The following is an 18,667-nucleotide window of genomic DNA, read 5'->3' as shown; positions in this document are numbered from 1 at the left end:
ACCATTGATTAAACACCTACTTTATCCATTCAACAAATATCTAACCAGGTAGAAACAGAGTTCTTGCTCTGGTATCAGTCTCTTTCTATATACCTTATATATTTATGCCAAATTCTCCCTGCAATCTTGTAAAGCATTCACTTCTTTGTTATGTAGGTAAGGAAAGTTAAATCTAAAGATGCAGCTAGCCTGAGGTTGCACAATAAATAAGTGACAGAACTGAGACTGCAGCTCAGATCTGCCTGATCCAAAGAAAAAGATGTTTCCAGCATGCCACACTGTTTCCTCAATAAGTATCTTCCTAACAGGGCCAGCTATACTTCAGTGTTGGGGGAGCTAGCCAAGTAAAGAAGGGCTTTTGCCCGAAATATGCTACAGGGAACCTATGGATAAGAAATGTCTGCTATTAGGTCTTCAAGCCCCAACCAAGCTTACTACATTCACTAACTTTATCATCTTCATCAAAGACAGAGCAGAACCCTCATGATCCCAGCACCTCTGTTACCCACCCAAATCAAAGCAGTTCAGAATATCACAGATTTTGTGGAAATTCCCCAAGGAAAAGAAGAAGAAAACTTGCTGAATCTCTGCCTTTGAATTTTAGATGTATTGATAATCTTCTTTCTATCCTATCAAGGAAGACAAAACTGATCTCACTAGATATCATTTAACTATATTAGGAATAATTTCAAACCTAATCTAGGAAAAGATTGGTTTGTCAGACATAATCTAAATTAAGAAAGAAGACTTATTAAATTCCAACTGAAACCATCCATTCAATTAATGCTTACTACCAGCTAGGGTAGAACCCATTACAGAAGAACAGGACGGCCTTCGGGTACTTAATTTTCTCCAGACAATTCTTCCTAAATCTACAGCTCAAAATGAAGATGAACAAAAAACCCAAGAGAACAGGAAAGAGAATGTAATAACTCCTGTGTCTAGCTATTGGGTCTTCGTTTCCTCATCTGCAAAATGAGAAATTGATCTAAATGTCCCCTGCCAGCTCTAAGTTTACAGTTTTGCAAACATTATCTCTTTGCTGACTATCTCCAGCATCCAGATCTTTCTTTTTTCTCTAGACCTTTTTCCTTTCAAAATATTCAGGGATAAATAATACCTTGGGAATTCAGATGGAGTAAATATCTTCCTTCAGATATAAAGACACTGTTTAGAATTTAGTTCAAATAAATATGTGTTTATTCTAGCAGCATGCATCTTTTCTTTCCCTGGGCCCCCATATTGCATGTGCCCTTCTTAAGGCAGTGAGCATATTATTTCTTTTGTTATGGTTATTTTTGTACTTACTTTCTCCTGCCCAGGATTATAAATTATTTGAGGACAAGGGTTACATCTTACTCATTCTTACATTTTACAGAAAGCCTTCCTGAGATGTCATTTTACACATACAAGACACAGCACATTTGCTGAGTTGAATTCAGAACATGAAAATATAATGCCAGAGAGACTTCAGCTCGAAGGAACAGAAAATACCCTAAAATGTATTTGAAGTGAGTCTAGTATTCTTTAGAATAGCAGAGCCGTCACCAGGTCAGATACGGACATCAAACACACCTGAGATGTACTTTTTATGAGTTGTGTGATTTGGGGCAAATCATTTAACTGGTTTTTTAAAATTTTTTATTTTAAAGATGTGGGGTACAATTTGGGGTTAGGTATACACATGTTCATTATGCAGGTACCCTTTTGATGAGGTGTGCTATTTGTCTTTTTAAACTCAATTAACTCACATTAAAAATAAGGACTCTAATGGTACCTACTCAGAGGGTTGTTTGAGGGTACAATGAAGTAATCCATGTAAAATACTCTGCATGGGGAAAGTCAAGTCAAAATCACTCATATAGGTTGAGTATTGCTGGGCATAGTGGCTCACACCTGTAATCTCAGCAATTTGGAAGAAGGAGGTAAGAGGATTGCCTGAGTCCAGGGGTTCCAGACCAGCCAGGGCAACTTGGTGAGATCTCACCTCTATAATAAATCAAAAAAACTAGCTGGGCATGGTGGAGCACACCTATAGTTCCGCTACTTGGAAGACTGAGGCAGAAGGATCTCCTGAACCCAGCAGGCTGAGGTGACCGTGAGCATGCCACTCTAGCCCAGGCAACTCAGATTCAAAAAAAAAAAAAAAAAATTTAAGTGTTTTCATTGCTGTTATTAAAAACACCTGTGATACCTAAATCCTAAAGCTCATCAATTCTATGGTCTTGCCTTATCCATAATAGTCTGCGAGCTTATTTTTAGCATTCAAAATCAGAAGAGCCAATTTGAGAACCACACCCCTGCATTTAAACCCACTGAGGTATAGTGTTATTTTTGATGACAGGGAATCACTTAGAAAGGGAAATGTATCTCTAAATCAATGTCTAATGAGCCAGGCTTTTAGAAGAAGGCAGGCTCAAGAGAGGAAGGGGTGGTGCTGAAGACTGCATCAGCAACCCATCTCTAGCCTGTGCCTTCTGACCGTGCCAACGCCACCATAGCTCAACGTTTTCAAGGAATTTCCATGGCCTCTGCCCAATATCACTTTACTATCCTTACATGGAAGAAAAAAATTGGCCTGCTCCCTTGACAAGTGTTTTCTTTTGCCTGATCTCTGAGAAAAAAGTGAATGGCTATACTATTTATAAAGCTTTACATTCTATTTCTACTTCCCCTTTAGTTTGGTTTTTAAAGGAAAAGAGCTCATGCCTGTAATCCCAGCACTTTGGGAGGCCGAAGTGGGAAAATCGTTTGAGCCCAGGATTTTGAGACCAGCCTGGGCAACACTGCATGACTCCATCTCTACAAAATAAATTTTTAAAAAATTAACCAGGTGTGGTGGCTCATGCCTGTAGCCCCAGCTACTAAGAGGCTGAGGCAAAAGGATTGCCTGAGCCCAGGAGGTCAATGCTGAGGTGAGCTGGGATCACACCATTGCACTTCAGTCTGGGTGACACAGTGAGACCCTGTCTCAAAAAAAAAAAAAAAGTAAATAAACAAAGGAAAATAACATGTTCTCAATGATTTCTAGATTCCCAATATTTTATCTGGTTTATTCAAAATCAAAGTTTATCTTCTGCCCATCAGCCCTCACTTATAGTATTCCACTGAGAAACAGTGACCTTGAAACATCTTTTGTTCTCTGATTTCTTCATTGCTGTACATAAAATCAGGGTCTGTTCTATTCTTGTTTTTAACATTACTGATAACAGGGTCAGACTCTTCAGATACTAGAGACAGGGAAGGGGAAGACACCATTTTTTTATAAAGTAAAATGAAGTTTGAAGAAACACCTATGATGCGTTCATAAGAAATTCATCCAAAGCAAACTGGTTTTCACTTTTCTTTAATATAAAAGACATAAAAAAAATTTTTTTTGTCCTTTTGATGAGAAAGGAAAACTCCTGATTATGTCTAATCTTTGGAGATTTATCTTAAGATTTTCTTTCACTTTAACTTCAGGGCAAAAGATGAGAAGATTATATTTTAATGTAGTCTACTCAAGAATAAATGATTGCAACTCAATGTAGTTTTAACACTCACTGTGTGTTCTTAGGAACAGGGGAAAGTACTCTCCTGATCTCATGGAAGAAATTCTCCGATTTCTTCCTCATTTAAAGAAGAGACTATCTTCCATATACCTGTGCTTCTCATGGACATTGGATTCTTGTGTTAGAGGAATTTCAGTGGCCTCTGGCCAGTCTCACAAATACACCCCTTAACTCCTGCTTTTAGTACTTCCCTGCTACTTGGGGATACGTGCTCTGGTTTGATTCTGACAGAGTCATTGCCTCAGCTAGCCTATATTTAAGCATGTGAAGGAGACCAGGCACAGTGGCTCATGTCTATAACTACCCAGCAGTTTGGGTGGCTGAAGCAGGAGTATTGGTTGAGCTCAGGAATTCAAGACCAGCCTGGGCAATATAGGAGATCTCATCTCTACAATAGTAAAAAAATTAGCCAAGCGTGGTGATGCGCACCTGTAATCCCAGCTACTTGAGAGGATGAGGAGGGAGGATTGCTTGAGCCCAGGAGTTCAAGGATGTGGTGAGCCATGATCATGCCACTGCACTCCAGCCTGGGGGACAGAGTGAGATCATGACTCAAAAATAAATAAATAAGCCGGGCTCAGTGGCTCAGCCTATAATCCCGTGCTTTGGGAGGCTGAGGTGAGTGGATTGCCTGAGCCCGTGGGTTCGAGACCCGCTTGGGCAGCTTGGCAAGACCTCATCTCTACAATAATTTTTTAAAAATTAGCCGGGTGTGGTAGTGTGCGCCTGTAGTTCCAGCTACTTGGAAGGCTGAAGCGGAAGGATTGCCGGAGCCCAGCAGGTCGAGGCTGCGGTGGCTGGGAGAGGCCAGTGCACTCCAGTCTGAGTGACAGAGTGAGACTCCAACTCTAAATAAATAAATAAATAAATAAATAAATAAATAAAAACATGTAAAGAAGCCACATCTGTAGGCCAAAGATGCTAGTTTGTAGCGCTTGCCCACTTTTGTGGTGTAAATACTCCCACTCCAGTCTGGGCGAGTTGCCCCTTGTGGGTGTTGCCATTACACTTTTTACATTATTATAATAATAATTGTCTGATTTCTTGTCTGAACCTCATGAGAAATGTCCAGTTGGCCTATCTGCAGCACTTATGTTTGGCCATGATAACATTCAACAAATTTGGGGATTTTTGTTTTGTTTTTTATTTCATTCATTCATTCATTCAGACAGGGTCTCACTCTGTCACCCAGGCTAGAGTACAGTGGCACAATCATGGCTCACGGTGCCCCCAACTCCTGGGCTCAAGCAGTCCTCCTGCCTCAGCCTCCCAAGTAATCACCATGCCCAGCTGATTTTTCTATTTTTGTAGAGATGGGGTCTTGCTTTGCTACCCAGGCTGGTCTCAAACTCCTGGCCTCAAACGATCCTCCCGTCTCGGCCTCTCAAAGTGCTGGGATTACAGATGTGAGCCACTGCACCCAGCACCACAAATATTTTTTGATCTGTGGGTCAAATGAAAGGTACAGAGCTAGGCTGATATAATTGACCTGTTTACTTATATTCTGCAAAGTGATTTTAAAGAACTGCTTTAAATCTTATATAAGCAAAGAGCATATGAAATAATAATCATTGTCAGGCCGAGAGGATTAGGGTTTCTTTTCTCTCTTTCTCTCTATACTCAGAATATGCCTTGTTTAGCTCCTTATAACTCTCCCTACTCACCATTTGGGAGAAAATATTAAGGTGTTCTGCTGCTTATGGAATGCAAATCCTTCAAGGAAAAAAACCATATTTTCAAGCAAATGAGAACAATTTGCTGTTATTAAAGAAAAGATTTTAAGAAGTATGCAATACATCTGACAGATATTATGGAGTCAAGCTGTGTAAGTACCAGGAGTAAATTTTTTAAACTGACATAGTGGCTGCCTTTTGAAAATTGAGGCCAGTGAAATGTGGCCAAAACAAAAACTGATGACTTGGTTCAGTATAACCCCAAATTCTCTTAACAGAATTCTAAACCCATCGAGGGATGGAGAGTTTGCCAAAGAACTTGGCCAGGGGACGACTGTAATCAATCTTTAAGGAGAGAAAATCATGAAACAGGGAGCAAAGAAAAAAAGAAAAGGGAAATGAGAGACAGGGAGAAAAAAGGAAAGAGAAAAGAGATGAGAGAAGAGACTGCTTTGCGATCTAAGGATGAAGAACTGTTTTCTTAGAAGGCAACTCATAAAGAAAATGGCCACACTAACTTTAAAAGGAAACCTGATAATAGCCAGGCGCGGTGGCTCACACTTGTAATCTCAGCACTTTGGGAAGCTGAGGTGAGAGGATTGACTGAGGGGGTTTGAGACCAGGCTGGGCAACTTGTCAAGACATCGTCTCTACAATAAATTTTAAAAAGTAGCCAGGTGTGGTAGCGTGCATCTGTAATTCCAGCTACTTGGAAGACTGAGGCAGAAGGATCACCTGAACCCACCAGGTCGAAGCTGCATTGACCGTGAGTGTGCCACTGCACTCCAGCCTGGGTAACAGTGAAACTACAGCTCAAAAAAAAAAAAAAAGAAAGAAAGAAACCTGATATTTAAAAATGTTTATGTAGTGAGTATAATGATTTTATACCTATAGAAAGAAATCATTATCAAAATGTTTTAAGTTTCTACTCAGGAAAGCACTTCTTAGGATATTAGCAGAATGCTGTTAGAAAACTCCCAAGCATGGCCGGGTATGGTGGTGCAAGCCTGTAATCCCAGCACTTTGGGAGGCCGAGGCAGGAGGATCACTTAAGCCCAGGAGTTTGAGACCAGCCTGGACAACATAGTGAGACCCAGTGTCTACAAAAAATCAAAACATGACTTAGGCACGGTGGTACCCACCTGTAGTCCCAGTTACTTGGGAGGCTGAGATGGAAAGATTGCCCGACCTTAGAAGGTCAAGGCTGTGGTGAGCCATGCTCATGCCACTGCACTCTAGCTTTCCATGACAGAGCAAGACCATGACTCAAAAGAAAAAGAGGTAGTCTCAGCTGCTTGGGAGGCTGAGGAGGGAGGATCACCTGAGCCCAGGAGGTCAAGACTGTGGTGTGCCGTGATCATGCCACTGCACTCCAGCCTGGGAAACAAAATAAGACCCCAATTCAAAAAAAAAAAAAAAAAAATTCAAACGTTTTTCCACTGCTCTCATAACACAATGATCAACACAGAATATTTCTGTGATCAAATGTGTAAGGTTTTTTCCCCATACACCAAGCAACAGATACCAGCTGGGTGTCCTCTAATTCAATCTGATACTAATGTTATCTACCCGGAGAGAGGCTCAGATCCCATAGATAGAGCTCTCAGTCCTACAAGACCTCCGATTTCTTCCCACCAGTCACAAGTCCAGGCCTCTGGAACTTCTGATCAACTGACTTCAAGTTAGGGTTCCTCAGCTTGACCCCCTGTTTGACTTCAGTTAATTTGCTAGGGTGGCTTACAGAACTCAGGGAGACTTACTTTTACTGGGTTATTTCAAAGGATATTTTAAAGGATACAAATAAACAGCTGGATGAAGAGATACATAGGGCAAGATCTGCTACTGTCCCCGTGAACAGGTCTCTCCAGGGTGAGATAATGAATAGGAAAAGTAGGTACAGCGGTCATTAAAAAAAAAGAAAGAAACCGCCCCAAAAAGGTACAAAATAAAAGTTTTAGGGCACCAGTTTAATGGTAATAATGTAGCTGTTCTTGCTACTACTTTTTTTTTTTTTTTGAGTGGGAGTCTCATTATGTCGCCCAAGCTAGAGTACAGTGGCACACTCAAAGCCACCCCAACGTCAACCTGCTGGGCTCCAGCAATCCTTCCGCCTCAGCCTTCCATGTAGCTGGAACTACAGGCACATGCTACCATGCCAGGCTAATTTTTTATTTTATTGGAGAGATGAGGTCTCGCCAAGTTGCCTGGGCTGGCCTTGAACCTGCAGGCTCAGGCAATCCACACACCTCGACCTTCCAAAGAGCTGAGATTCCAGGCTGAGCCACTGAGCCCGGCCCTTGCTACTGCTTTTAATCAAATGTTTTCAAAATATTTTAATTTATGAGGGAGGACCCCCCCCAAAAAAACAGAATTATCTTTTGGAGGGCAGGCCCCTTGTAGTACAGGGTTCCCCCCCAGGAAAGTGTTCTAGGAACCCATCAGCATCAGGGTACCAGCGAGCATTGTGAGAAGCTGCATTCAGCTTCAGTAAACTTTTTTTTTGAGATCCTTTCGGCGTGTCTGCCTATTTCATGGTGGGTGATTTATGAGCACACCTGCCCACACCTCACTGAGTGTTTAGCAGTTTTTGACCCCAAATAGCAGGACCCTGGTACCCAACCCTTTCTATTCATCCAATCTTGCCCTGAGCGACGTTTTTTGTTTCTCTGGATGAAGAAAGTCCTCAAAGGGAAACATTTTGCCAATGTGGAAGAGTTGAAACAAAAACCAGCAGAAGCACTAAAAGGCATCAAAATGGATGAGTTCAAAAACTGTTTTGAGCAGTGGAAAAGGTGTTTCAATATGTGTATTGCATCAAACCAAGAGAACGGTGAAGGTGACTGAAGTTTAACCATGTGAGAATAAATACACAGTTTTTAATAAATAAATTCTGGGTTTTAGGGGTCCTCCCTCATATTCACATTTACTTATGATATGCACACGTTCCTCGCCCACATGTTTTACTCTCCCCTTCCTTCCACTTTGAGAAAGGGGCCCAGCTCCATGCTGAACCCAGATGGTCATCAGCAGGGAAAGGACACAATTGTCGCAAAGTACAAGTGCTGCTGTTGATCATTTTGACAAACTGGAGATATCAGAAAGGGCAGCTTTGTAAAGAGCCCAAGTTGTCTGCCACTTTGCCATACATTGCCTGAGCTCAGAGTTCGGTATTTCCAGAACTTTAGCTCTTTGATAGCTCACCCAGCCAATCAGAGAGCCAGTCTGACTATTTTGTATGCAAAGCCCTCCTGTGCATCTTTAACTGGCTTATCAAGTTCACCTAGTCGCTTTTATCAAATGATCAAGAAAAAGGATTTGCGGGGGAGGGGTCTAATTATCAGTTTAAACAAAGTTGTTGATTTGGCTTTGCTTGTATTTGGCATAATAAATATAGTAAAGGAAAGATTTTTAAAAATGGATGCATGATTCATTATATTTTATTCAGTCTGAGGAAGAAGTGTTCAACCTTGATTTTGAAGAGATAATTAATCATTTGAGATAAATTGTATAAATCACACAGCAGAGGGAAGTGTCTAGCGTGTCACAGACACTCTGTAAGTGTTCATTCTCTTTCCTAGCTTTTATTTCTCATTATAGAAACCCACATGCTAATTGCCTTCAAGAAATGTTTGCAAAAGGGGGAAATTATAACTAAAAATGTTGTTTATTCATAATCTTTCATTCCTGATTTTTTAAAAACACATACTATGTGCTGAGAACTCCGACAGATTCTGGATACAGAGATGAACAAAATGTTTGAAATGCTATTCATCCTGGAGCTTAAATTACTCATGCATAACTCTGTATAATCCACAGATTTGATTTATTATCCATTATTGTTCTATTTAATTACAGAATACTCAGTTAAACTAATACACTTCTATACCTCCCTTTTTCAGTGTCTTTTCTATGCATTTTCTATTTCCAAACAGCTTTGAGAATTGGGGAGAATGCATTACCCTGAGGTCACACAGGTGTAAGGAGAAAGACTGACATTAGTACCCCAAGTTGCTATACTCTTGTTTGTGACCTATTGCCAAGCTCTGAATATGTGTCCCTACCAAATTCATATGTTAAACTTCTAACTCCTAAGATGATGGCATTTGGAGGTGGGACCTTTAAGAGACAGTGAGGTCATTTGGAGGACACCCTCAGGAATGGGTGCCCTTATAGAAGAGGCCTGGGAGAGTTTATTAGTCCTTTCTGCCCTTCCGGTGTGAGGACACACAAGAAGTTGCCATCTATGAAGTAGGCATTCACTGGACACCAACTCCGCTGGCACTTTGATCTTAGACTTCCTAACCTCTAGAACTGTAACAAATTTCTGCCACTTATAAATTACTCAGTCTTTTATTACAGCAGCTAAAAATGCACTAAGACACCTGTCCACTACACCGCAGTGGTCTTTCTTGTGAAAATAATGACAGAACCTGAACAAAATATGTGTAAGAGCCAATGCAGATATGACAGCTCCTGTTTCCTTGGGTCTAAATTTGAATTTCCCAAGCAGCCATCTAACAAATAGTTCCTTCATTGATGCTGTAATATAAATTAGAATCTAATAAGTAAATAAAGCATGACTTACTCTCAAAAATATCAAAGCTCATTAAATCTAAGTAGCACAAACTATTGCATAAACTGTTATAGAAACTCTATATTTAATATAAAAGTTTAGAACTCCATTTGCAAATGTCAAAATGGCACTGGGAATAGCATGACCTTGCCAGTCATTATAAAAACCGACTGGGTAGAAAGTGAGAAGACAGAATTCAGAAAAAAAGAATAAAGGAAGAAACACAGGTGCTGAGACAAGATTTACCTACAGCGGTTGCTTCTCAGGTTGCTAGTAATGACTTTCTTGAATGTATAATCAAGCTGCAAAAGACAATGCAGAAATAAAGAGATAACTGATAAGAATAAAGCTACCTGTGCCTCCAAAAAGTGCACACCTTGTTGGCTTATTTTAAGAGAAATATGTGAAGATGCTCTAATGTGTTTAAAGGTAAAAATACTGTATTTAGAAACCTAAGACACAACACTTAAACCTGTTATCACCACACCTCCATGTCCTCCTCATATATCTCAAACTAAAATGTCTCTCCTTTCAGCACTTTCTATCTTAATGTCAGCTTCTTTAATCTCCGAATGCCAACATACTTCTGAGACATTATCTTAGTAATCCTCTTAAAAGAGAGGACTCATGAACCAGAGAGCTTCCTGAAATCCACAGGTTTTGCGAGTCAGCTAGGTGGGAAGGATAATTTCTTTGTACATCAGCAGCATCTGTCTACACTGGAGCTTCCAAATACTTTCCCAAATTATCTAATTATCGCTTTCAACATCCCTTGGAGAGAAGCAGGCAGGGGGTACTGACTGATTCTATTTCTTAAAGGGGTATTGCTAATGATTTTTACCACAATAAGGTAGCTTAGCCTGCAGCTATATGCTCTAGAAACTTCTGTTGTAAAGAGAAGACCTTTAGTGTCTTAAAATAGTATTTTTCTCTGGAATGAAAGGTAGAGGAGGGTGAAATGGCTTCACTAATGCCTCGGAGTAAATGCAATTCTATCTGAATCTCTTCCCTCTTTAGCAAATGACATCCACCTTTACAGAATATCTCAGGGTATGGTCCCTGGAATGCCAGTGTTATGAAAACCCATGGGAAAACTGTGACCAAATAATTTGGGGAAACACTACAAATGGCGTCCTCCCTTCTGAAGAGTAAGAACACATGTTAGCAAGATGAAGCCCTTGTGAAGATACCTAATTTAACTTTGACACATGGCAGCTATTGCTTATATAACAGCTATTTGCCCCTGAAAGTAATATTTTGCAAAAAAAACAATTAAGAAGCATCAACTGAGACATTTTTTTCCCTTCAAGTTTTCTTATCCAGAAGGTAAAACTTCTAGAAAATACAGACTGTAGCATGCTACAATGAACGAATTGTTATTGATCACATACTTTTTTAGACACAGGTTTCTGGCTTTCTGCCTTGTTGCATTTTAGCATCACAGAGTATCCGTGTGGTAAATAATATTCTTATTCCCATTTGACAGAGGCAGAAACTGAGGCTCAGAGAGGTCCCTTTAAATGCGGGCATGGTACTAGGCTGTCTGTAGCCCTATCCATCTACCATCTATGTATATACCTTTCCTTGGTAAATACCACCAGACTCAGGGCTTTAAATACCATCCTTAGGCTAATAATTCAAGTCTGCATACCCAGCCCTGACCACTTGATCTACTGACTCTCACTGAACCTAAGAACCTTTTCACCACATGATTTCTCATCTTTTTTTCCCTTTATTTAAAATATAAAATACTGGGAAACTCACGCCATGAGAGAAAAGGCTTGTTACTAACACAGCAAGCTATATCCCCAATATGAGATTCTTTCCTGTGCAGTGTCATGAAGCCAATATACAAAACTGCAAGTGGAGATCAAGCAGTTCGGGCTTTAATTCTGTGACCATAAAATGGAGGAGCAGGAATGTGATTTGCAAATCAATTTACCTCAGTGGAAAGTGAGGGAGTTAAAATACAGGCCTTCCTTAATGAAGGGGTTGGACGTTGAAAGTGAGGGAAGGAATGTTCATGTCTCCTCTGGGAATGGATGGAGATTTTCTAGAATTTGGATCACACCTTTTTTCCTCTCCATTTTTGGTCCTGCATTTCCTGTCATGGCTCCCAAGGCAGTGTGTGTCACTTAGTATGGAAAGTATATTATGACTAAGGTTAGCGGTTCTTCAGAGGTCAGATGAGCAACCATCTTGGATCCCATCAGTTCTAGCTGGTCTGGTCAAGAGGGGAATTTCTGTTCTTTCTGTTTCTTAAAGATAAGCAGGGCTAGGTCGGGGTAGAAATTCAGCGGTCACATAGGCATTACACTGGCTAGCAGACTCACTGCTCTTTTATACTCATCTAGCCTCCCTCACAAACCACAAAACTATAGTTATACTAAACTCAAAAAAATTGAGACAATCCAAATTTTCTCCATCAGTTTCTTTTATCACCCACCTCATGAACCCCGTATTTTTTTTTTAATTTTCTAGCTAACAGGTTGTATGTTGTCTGTTCAGTCTGCTACAACAAAATGCTGTAAACTGTGGCTTATAAATAACATATTTAGATCTCACAGTTCTGGAGGCTGGGAAGTCTACGGTCAAGGTTCCAGAGGATCTGAGGGCCTGTGTGGTGTTTTATATGTAGCACCTTCTTGCTGTGTCTTCACATGGTGGAGCACTGACCTGATTCATGAGGACAGAGACCAATCAACTCCCAAAGGCCTTACCTTCTAATTTCATCACACTGGTGATTAGATTTCAACTTATGAATTTTGAAAGGACACAAATATTCAGATCATCGCACATGTATTAAAAATGAAATGATTCTCCCTCACCTACCTTGGGGTGGGGGCAGATGAATCTCCTCTAATTTATTTTCTAAATAAACTATATTTTTGTTAGGTTAAAATATCCCAGCGGGGTCTTCAAAATATTAGGTCAGACCCACAGGGGGTTGTATGGTCTGGTGCTGCGTGAAAGAGGCAAAGAATTGCACAGAAGTTAGATTGGAAAATATAGTTTATTTAGAAAGTATATTAGAAGAGAGAGTACTGCTTCTATGCAGACCATTCCGGTGTCGTTAAAGAATCCATGGCCAAAGTCCGCGAAGGCTTAGCCAAACGGAAATTAGAACGAGAACAGAGACAAGGATGGCTTCAAAGTTGGTTAAACTACTCACCTTGGTTAACCACACTATTGTCTGCTTTAATAGGCCCCGTGATCATACTCTTGTTATCGTTTTTCTACGGCCATAGAGACAAAGACAAAGCCGATCTGAAGGCAAGGCCACACCTCTCAGTGCTGGGCTACCTTCAGAGAGGAGATTCACCTCCCCAAGGTAGGGGAGGGAGACAAAGCCAGAGACATGGCGGCCATAGCTCAAAGAACCACGTGGACACACCAGAGTTTAACAAAGCAATAGCTAGAAAGTAAATTAGAGAGAAAGAGAGAGAAGACTTACCTCCCCAAGGTAGGGGAGGGGACCACAACTAAGAAACACGGCAGCCATAACTCCATGAGCCACGTGACCAGACCATAGTTTAGCAAAGCAATGGCAAGTGGCTGCCTCAGGTTGACTCCTTTTAAACTTTCCCTTTGATGGGGGCTGGTTATTCAAGTGATTGAGTGGTAGTCTGTTCTGCACCATCACAGAGGGCAGGTAAGCGCAGGTGCTGACGTCAGGGGAGAGATGGCAGACAGATGGGTGGGTTACTCACATGACTGTTGCCCTGTTGATGGTCTCTGCCATGAAGGTCATGAAGGGCTATCGATTAGGTTAACTTGTTTACAAAACAAGTTGGGGGGGGGTTGTAAAGCAATTGTCAATAGCTACCTCTGAGAAACTGGTTCTGTCCTTGGCTAGTGGATTAGAGGATAAATTAAAGTGAGCTACTAGAAAAGCATGACAGTTCTAAGTAATGTTAAAATGACTGCTTTTTTGACCATACTGACTCCATGTTATGTCCTTTCAATCTCCCAATTCAAATAATAAAACTATTAATTTTCATTTTGTAAGTCATCTAATTGATTTACAATCCATCTATATGATAAATATATGTTGTTTAATATATTCTTGGTGTGAGACTAATACAGAAGTTTTTAATCATTCCCAAGTAAAAACAGGCTAAGTTGATGCTCTTATACCCCTTTGCAACTGTTCTCATTAGATTTTGCAAAATTCTGAAAAATAACTCTTAATTCCTAGGCTTGAAACTTCCACACTAAAGGGTTTCTCTTATGACAATTCTGTTTTTTGCAGAGGATGATAGAATCTGTTTAAAGACCTTCAAGATTTGAGGTTATTGTGACATATTTTTCTCCACCTGATTGTGGAGTTAGGTGTTTTTTGGGAAACAACTAGAAGTCAGAGATTTCTTTGGTTTGGATCACAGACCCAGCAATTTCTTTACGAAAGCTACCTTCAAAATCCAAACCTGACCTAAATAACAGAAAGCAAGCTACTAGGCTACGTTAACTAACCTATGTTCTGTAATAATTAACACCGTACCAAAAAATCAAGCAAGTGCTAAGTTTTTGTATGCAATGAAATTTCTCCCTAGAACACTTTCTTTCAGGGGCATTCATATTTCTTTGATTTAACTTAATCCAGTGAGCCAGATTTTTCCCAGAGGGTGAATTAAGAAGGTCTGTTAACTCTTTCAGCCCTGGCTTCAGGAAATCTCAACAAGCCCATTAGTATTGTTCTGCCTTGGGCTTTATATTTTTTAAAAGTCAGCTGTCATTTTCAAAGCAATCCAAAATAGAATACTCACCAGATCCCCGGAGCTTTGGAAATGTTAATGCCCTCCATCAGCAACGACCTTGCCAGGGGGAAGTGATTTAGGCACTAGGGAGAAACGGGCCCACTATCTTTATCACACCAGTTTACACCATCAACTTCAGAAATTGTGTGAGGGAAGAATAATCAATAGTGTGTTAAGACCATTCTCGAGGAATGCCAAGACAAAGTACTGCCGCTCTGCAAAATGCTGAGTTGAAGGCAAACTTTTGAATACAACAAAAGAGAAATTAGCTGTAGTGGTAAACCAAAATGAATTGTGTCTCAAGATGGAATTTTGTCATTGTGAATGGCACTCGAGAGCTCTCTGTGTACTTCAGTGGAATCACAGAACATGCCTGATGAAAAACGCTTATTTTAGAGTTAAACAACACAGAATGAAATCACAAAACTGGAACAAATGTGTTGTAAATGTACTCCCGCAAGTTGAGAATTAGTGCATGTAAATAGTCTCAAAAAGTTAACTGTAAAAAAGCATCCAGGAGAGGAACCATCTTTGTAGAAATGCAAGAAACATCAAGTTTAACTTCATCAAGTTTTTCTGAGAATGCTACTATATTTCCTGTCATTTTAGTAAAGGTATTATCTCTTGATAACCAGCACACAATATAAACTTCTAAAAACAGCAAAGGAAGTGTCTTCACACCACCCTGAGTGAAATCACTGTGGAAAAGAACTGGCAGCTCAGTCCCTAAGATCATTACAATAAAATGTCTGATTTCCCACAACAACCCTAATTGTGACATGAACAGCTGTCAACAACAAAATTAGAGGAAACTGTCATTATATAGATTTCATCCACATTTGCTTGTCCTATTTCTACACCATTGCTCAAGAGAGTGTTTTCAAAGAATTCTTCCAGTAGAGGTTTTCATTATTCAAAAGGGAGTTACTCAAATTATTTGGCCTTTTATGCTATACATGAAATACATTTGTCATGATAACAGGAATCCCAAATAGATGTTTACTGAATGTCAAATTCAAGTACATAAAAGTGGGATGCAATTCATTTAATCTTGAAATTATCCTATGTTGCAACTGTTGCAATCCCTACTTTTAACACAGTCAGTTCTCATGATCTGTTGCAGCTATGTTCTACAAAGCTGCTGCAAACACTGAATTAGTAAATGTGGAACCCCTGCTCTTAAGGGAAATACAGGGTTGGGCTCCTGCAAGCCACTGGTCACAACACTTTCATCAACCAACCAATACATAATCTTGTTTTATGTGTGTTTCTGTTTAAAGACACCTTATTTATGTTGTTGGTTCATTAACATTGGATTCATAGCCCTGTAACTCATGGTTTGAATGAAGTTTATCTAACACACATATTTTCTCCGTAAGACATATCACACCCTTTTTGTGATTAGAAAAGCTACACAGTACTTTAGCCCTATGATAGGGGGCCATTTTAAACATTGAAATCACCAAGAAAAAGCACAAAAATACCCCCCAAAAAGCACACTTATGCTAAATAGACCACAAGAAGGACACCTGTTTACAGGGTGAGAGCTGAAACAAGGCAGATCATCACTTTCTCCAACTCCAGCTGGAAACTTTCACATAGGGTGAATTTCTTTTTTTTTTTTCTTGCTACTCTGCCTGTGTAGACAGTTCTGTGAATGTTAATTTGGGGGTTACAAATAAATCCTAGTAGATAGGCAAATTTGCAAATACAGAATCTGCAGATAATGAGGAGTGACTGTATATGGTGAAATCGTTGTCCTTTGCCAGTTCTGCTACTTGTAGCTTGCAGGCAAAAATAAACAAGAACGAGATTTAGTGGAAGGAAGGTGACTTTATTCCAAAAGCCAACAGATGGGGAAATGGCTGGGCTCATGCCTCATAGAAACCATTTCAAAATTTTAGGCTGAGGCTAGGGAATTTTAAAGGGAAAGAATGGAACGAGGAATGTCTGGAAGCAGATCTCACTTCAATGGTTATCTTGAATTTGTTGTCCACCTGGGGAGCTGGCCAGTACCATCCTACTGTGGCCAGGCTGTAGATTAAGTGCTTTCAGGTAACCTCTAAACAATGGAGAATTCTGCCGTGGGGTCTCCATACTCTGTTATCCAAAATCAGCCTCTGGAATAACCTTTGGAATCTCTCAAGCAAGCACACAATTCAATTAGAAAGGGGAAAAAGTTGTTAAAGTATAGGCTAAGAGAGAAAAAGGCCTAAAACCATTTGTCAAAAGCTGAAATGGAAATTCATGGTTACAAAACTAAGAGTCAGGGCATGGAGTCGATCTCTCTGTATCGTCTGGGTAATTCTTTCTGTTAAATTCGTCATTGTACTTGTTTAAATTTAGAAATTAGAGCTTACTGGAGGTAAGAGTTTTATGAGAAATGTAAAACCCATTGTATTGCGTGCTTCTGCATCATAATTTTAGGAGGAAACTCACTGTGTAACTTTCTTTGCCTTCCAATGGTTCTACCAGGTCTTTCAGGGATGTGGCCAGCCCAAACCAGCTCCAGCTCTCAGATCTGCCCGCTCAGCTCCTGAAAATTTTAATACACGTTTCAGGCCCTATAATCCTGAGGAAAGACCAACTACTGCTGCAGGCACAAGCTTGGACCGGCTGGTGAGTATTCTCAGATTGATGACCATTGTGGGTGCTCTGTGTTACTAAGGTCATTCCTCAAAACACTTATGGGATTCTGAAAAAGTTGGTTCTAAAAGTTATCTCATTCTTATATCTGCCCCAGTTCTTAATTAAAATGTTGAAAAGTAATGGGATCTTTCTTCTAGGTCACAAATTAGATTATTTAAGAAATCTTATAACTATTAATCCACTTATACAGAGACCAAATTTCCAACTTCATATTTTCTATGAAATATTAATTGGGAAACTAAGTAACCATTCTTCCAGAGATATAATTCCAATAGCACATTTCTTATTCATCTGCTTCAGTTCTTTTCTTAAAATGGTTATTTATTCCATTATGATACAGTGTAACATTAGTATGACTTCTTATGTGCAAAGTTTTCTGTCTGAAAGACCTTGCCAAGAAAACCTAAATCAATGTTACTACTGGTTTTTTTCTCTTTTATGTGTCTTTAAAAAGTTGGAATCCTTAGAAGTAGACACTCTTTGAGCTGTTTAGATGTGTCAGGGGATTGACTGGTATCTATCATCAAAGAAATTTATTGGAGAATACAACCATAAACATAGTAAACACAGTGTTTTGAATGTGTTTTAAAAAGCAAATTTTGCTGTAAAAAATTAAAAGCTCATAATTTCAAAAAAATACTGCCTGATTATTTTTAATGTAATTTCTTCAATTTATAGTACTATAAACACGTTATATACCTGTAATTGTTAGGGCTGTTAATGTTGCTTTCCAATTATCTTGATGTAAAATTAACAGATAAAATCCTTAAGGTCATAAAGCACTTGAACCACATCTGATTGTACCATATAAACTCAGATCTCGAGCACTGCTGGTTATGAAAATACTTTTATTAGTCACTGTTATAAATTACTTTATGATTTTAGTTAACATCCTTCTACAGTATAGAACTCATAAGATTAAATTGGTTGAATTCGGCCTCCAAGTAAGCACATCTCTGCATTTCTTTCTATAAAAATCAGATGTGCCTACAACATAAAGGCCTGTCCATGAAGTATTAAAGTAAAGGGCTAACTGGAGTCATTAACTGCTAAATTATATTATAAATGTATTATCATTTATTAGCAAATAAAACCCCCTCTTCAATGTAGGTTTTGGTAAAGGTATCATATTTGTAATTGCTGCTTCTGTCTACCTTGCCTCAATCTATTCTCTATCACAGTTTCAGGAAAAGTTTAAAATTAATCACCATTTTTCTTTTTTCTTTTTTTTTTTTTTTGATTAGGAACAATAGTTTATTCAGAAAGTAGATTTCAAAAGAGTGTATTGTCTTTTCAAGGGAGAGAAGGGGCTGGATGCTAAAAAGGGAACATGGCAGCCAATCACCATTTCTCTATTAAACAACCAATCAGATTCCTCCAAACAACCAGTCAGTTGTTTTAAAGAAATGATGGTTTTCATAAAATTCTGTTGTTAGAGTTTTACTTTACAAATTGCATTGTATA

At 39.4% G+C, this 18,667-nt stretch overlaps 1 protein-coding gene across 1 annotated transcript in view; it reads left to right on the top strand.

Moving 5' to 3' along the window:
* GPC6 (glypican 6) overlaps window positions 1-18,667 on the top strand; it is a 609,707-nt gene that overhangs the window by 491,647 nt on the left and 99,393 nt on the right. Inside the window, exon 4 of the mRNA XM_021707914.1 lies at window positions 17,030-17,173. Coding sequence (XP_021563589.1) covers window positions 17,030-17,173 — 144 coding nt within the window. The remainder of the gene's footprint in view (window positions 1-17,029; window positions 17,174-18,667) is intronic.

This window comes from Carlito syrichta, unplaced genomic scaffold (genome assembly GCF_000164805.1).
Source record: "Carlito syrichta isolate Samal-C Ts95f unplaced genomic scaffold, Tarsius_syrichta-2.0.1 Scaffold53096, whole genome shotgun sequence".
Lineage (NCBI taxonomy): Eukaryota > Metazoa > Chordata > Mammalia > Primates > Tarsiidae > Carlito > Carlito syrichta.
The sequence above is the reverse complement of the archived record's forward strand: the minus strand, read 5'-3'. Positions and strand labels throughout refer to the sequence as shown.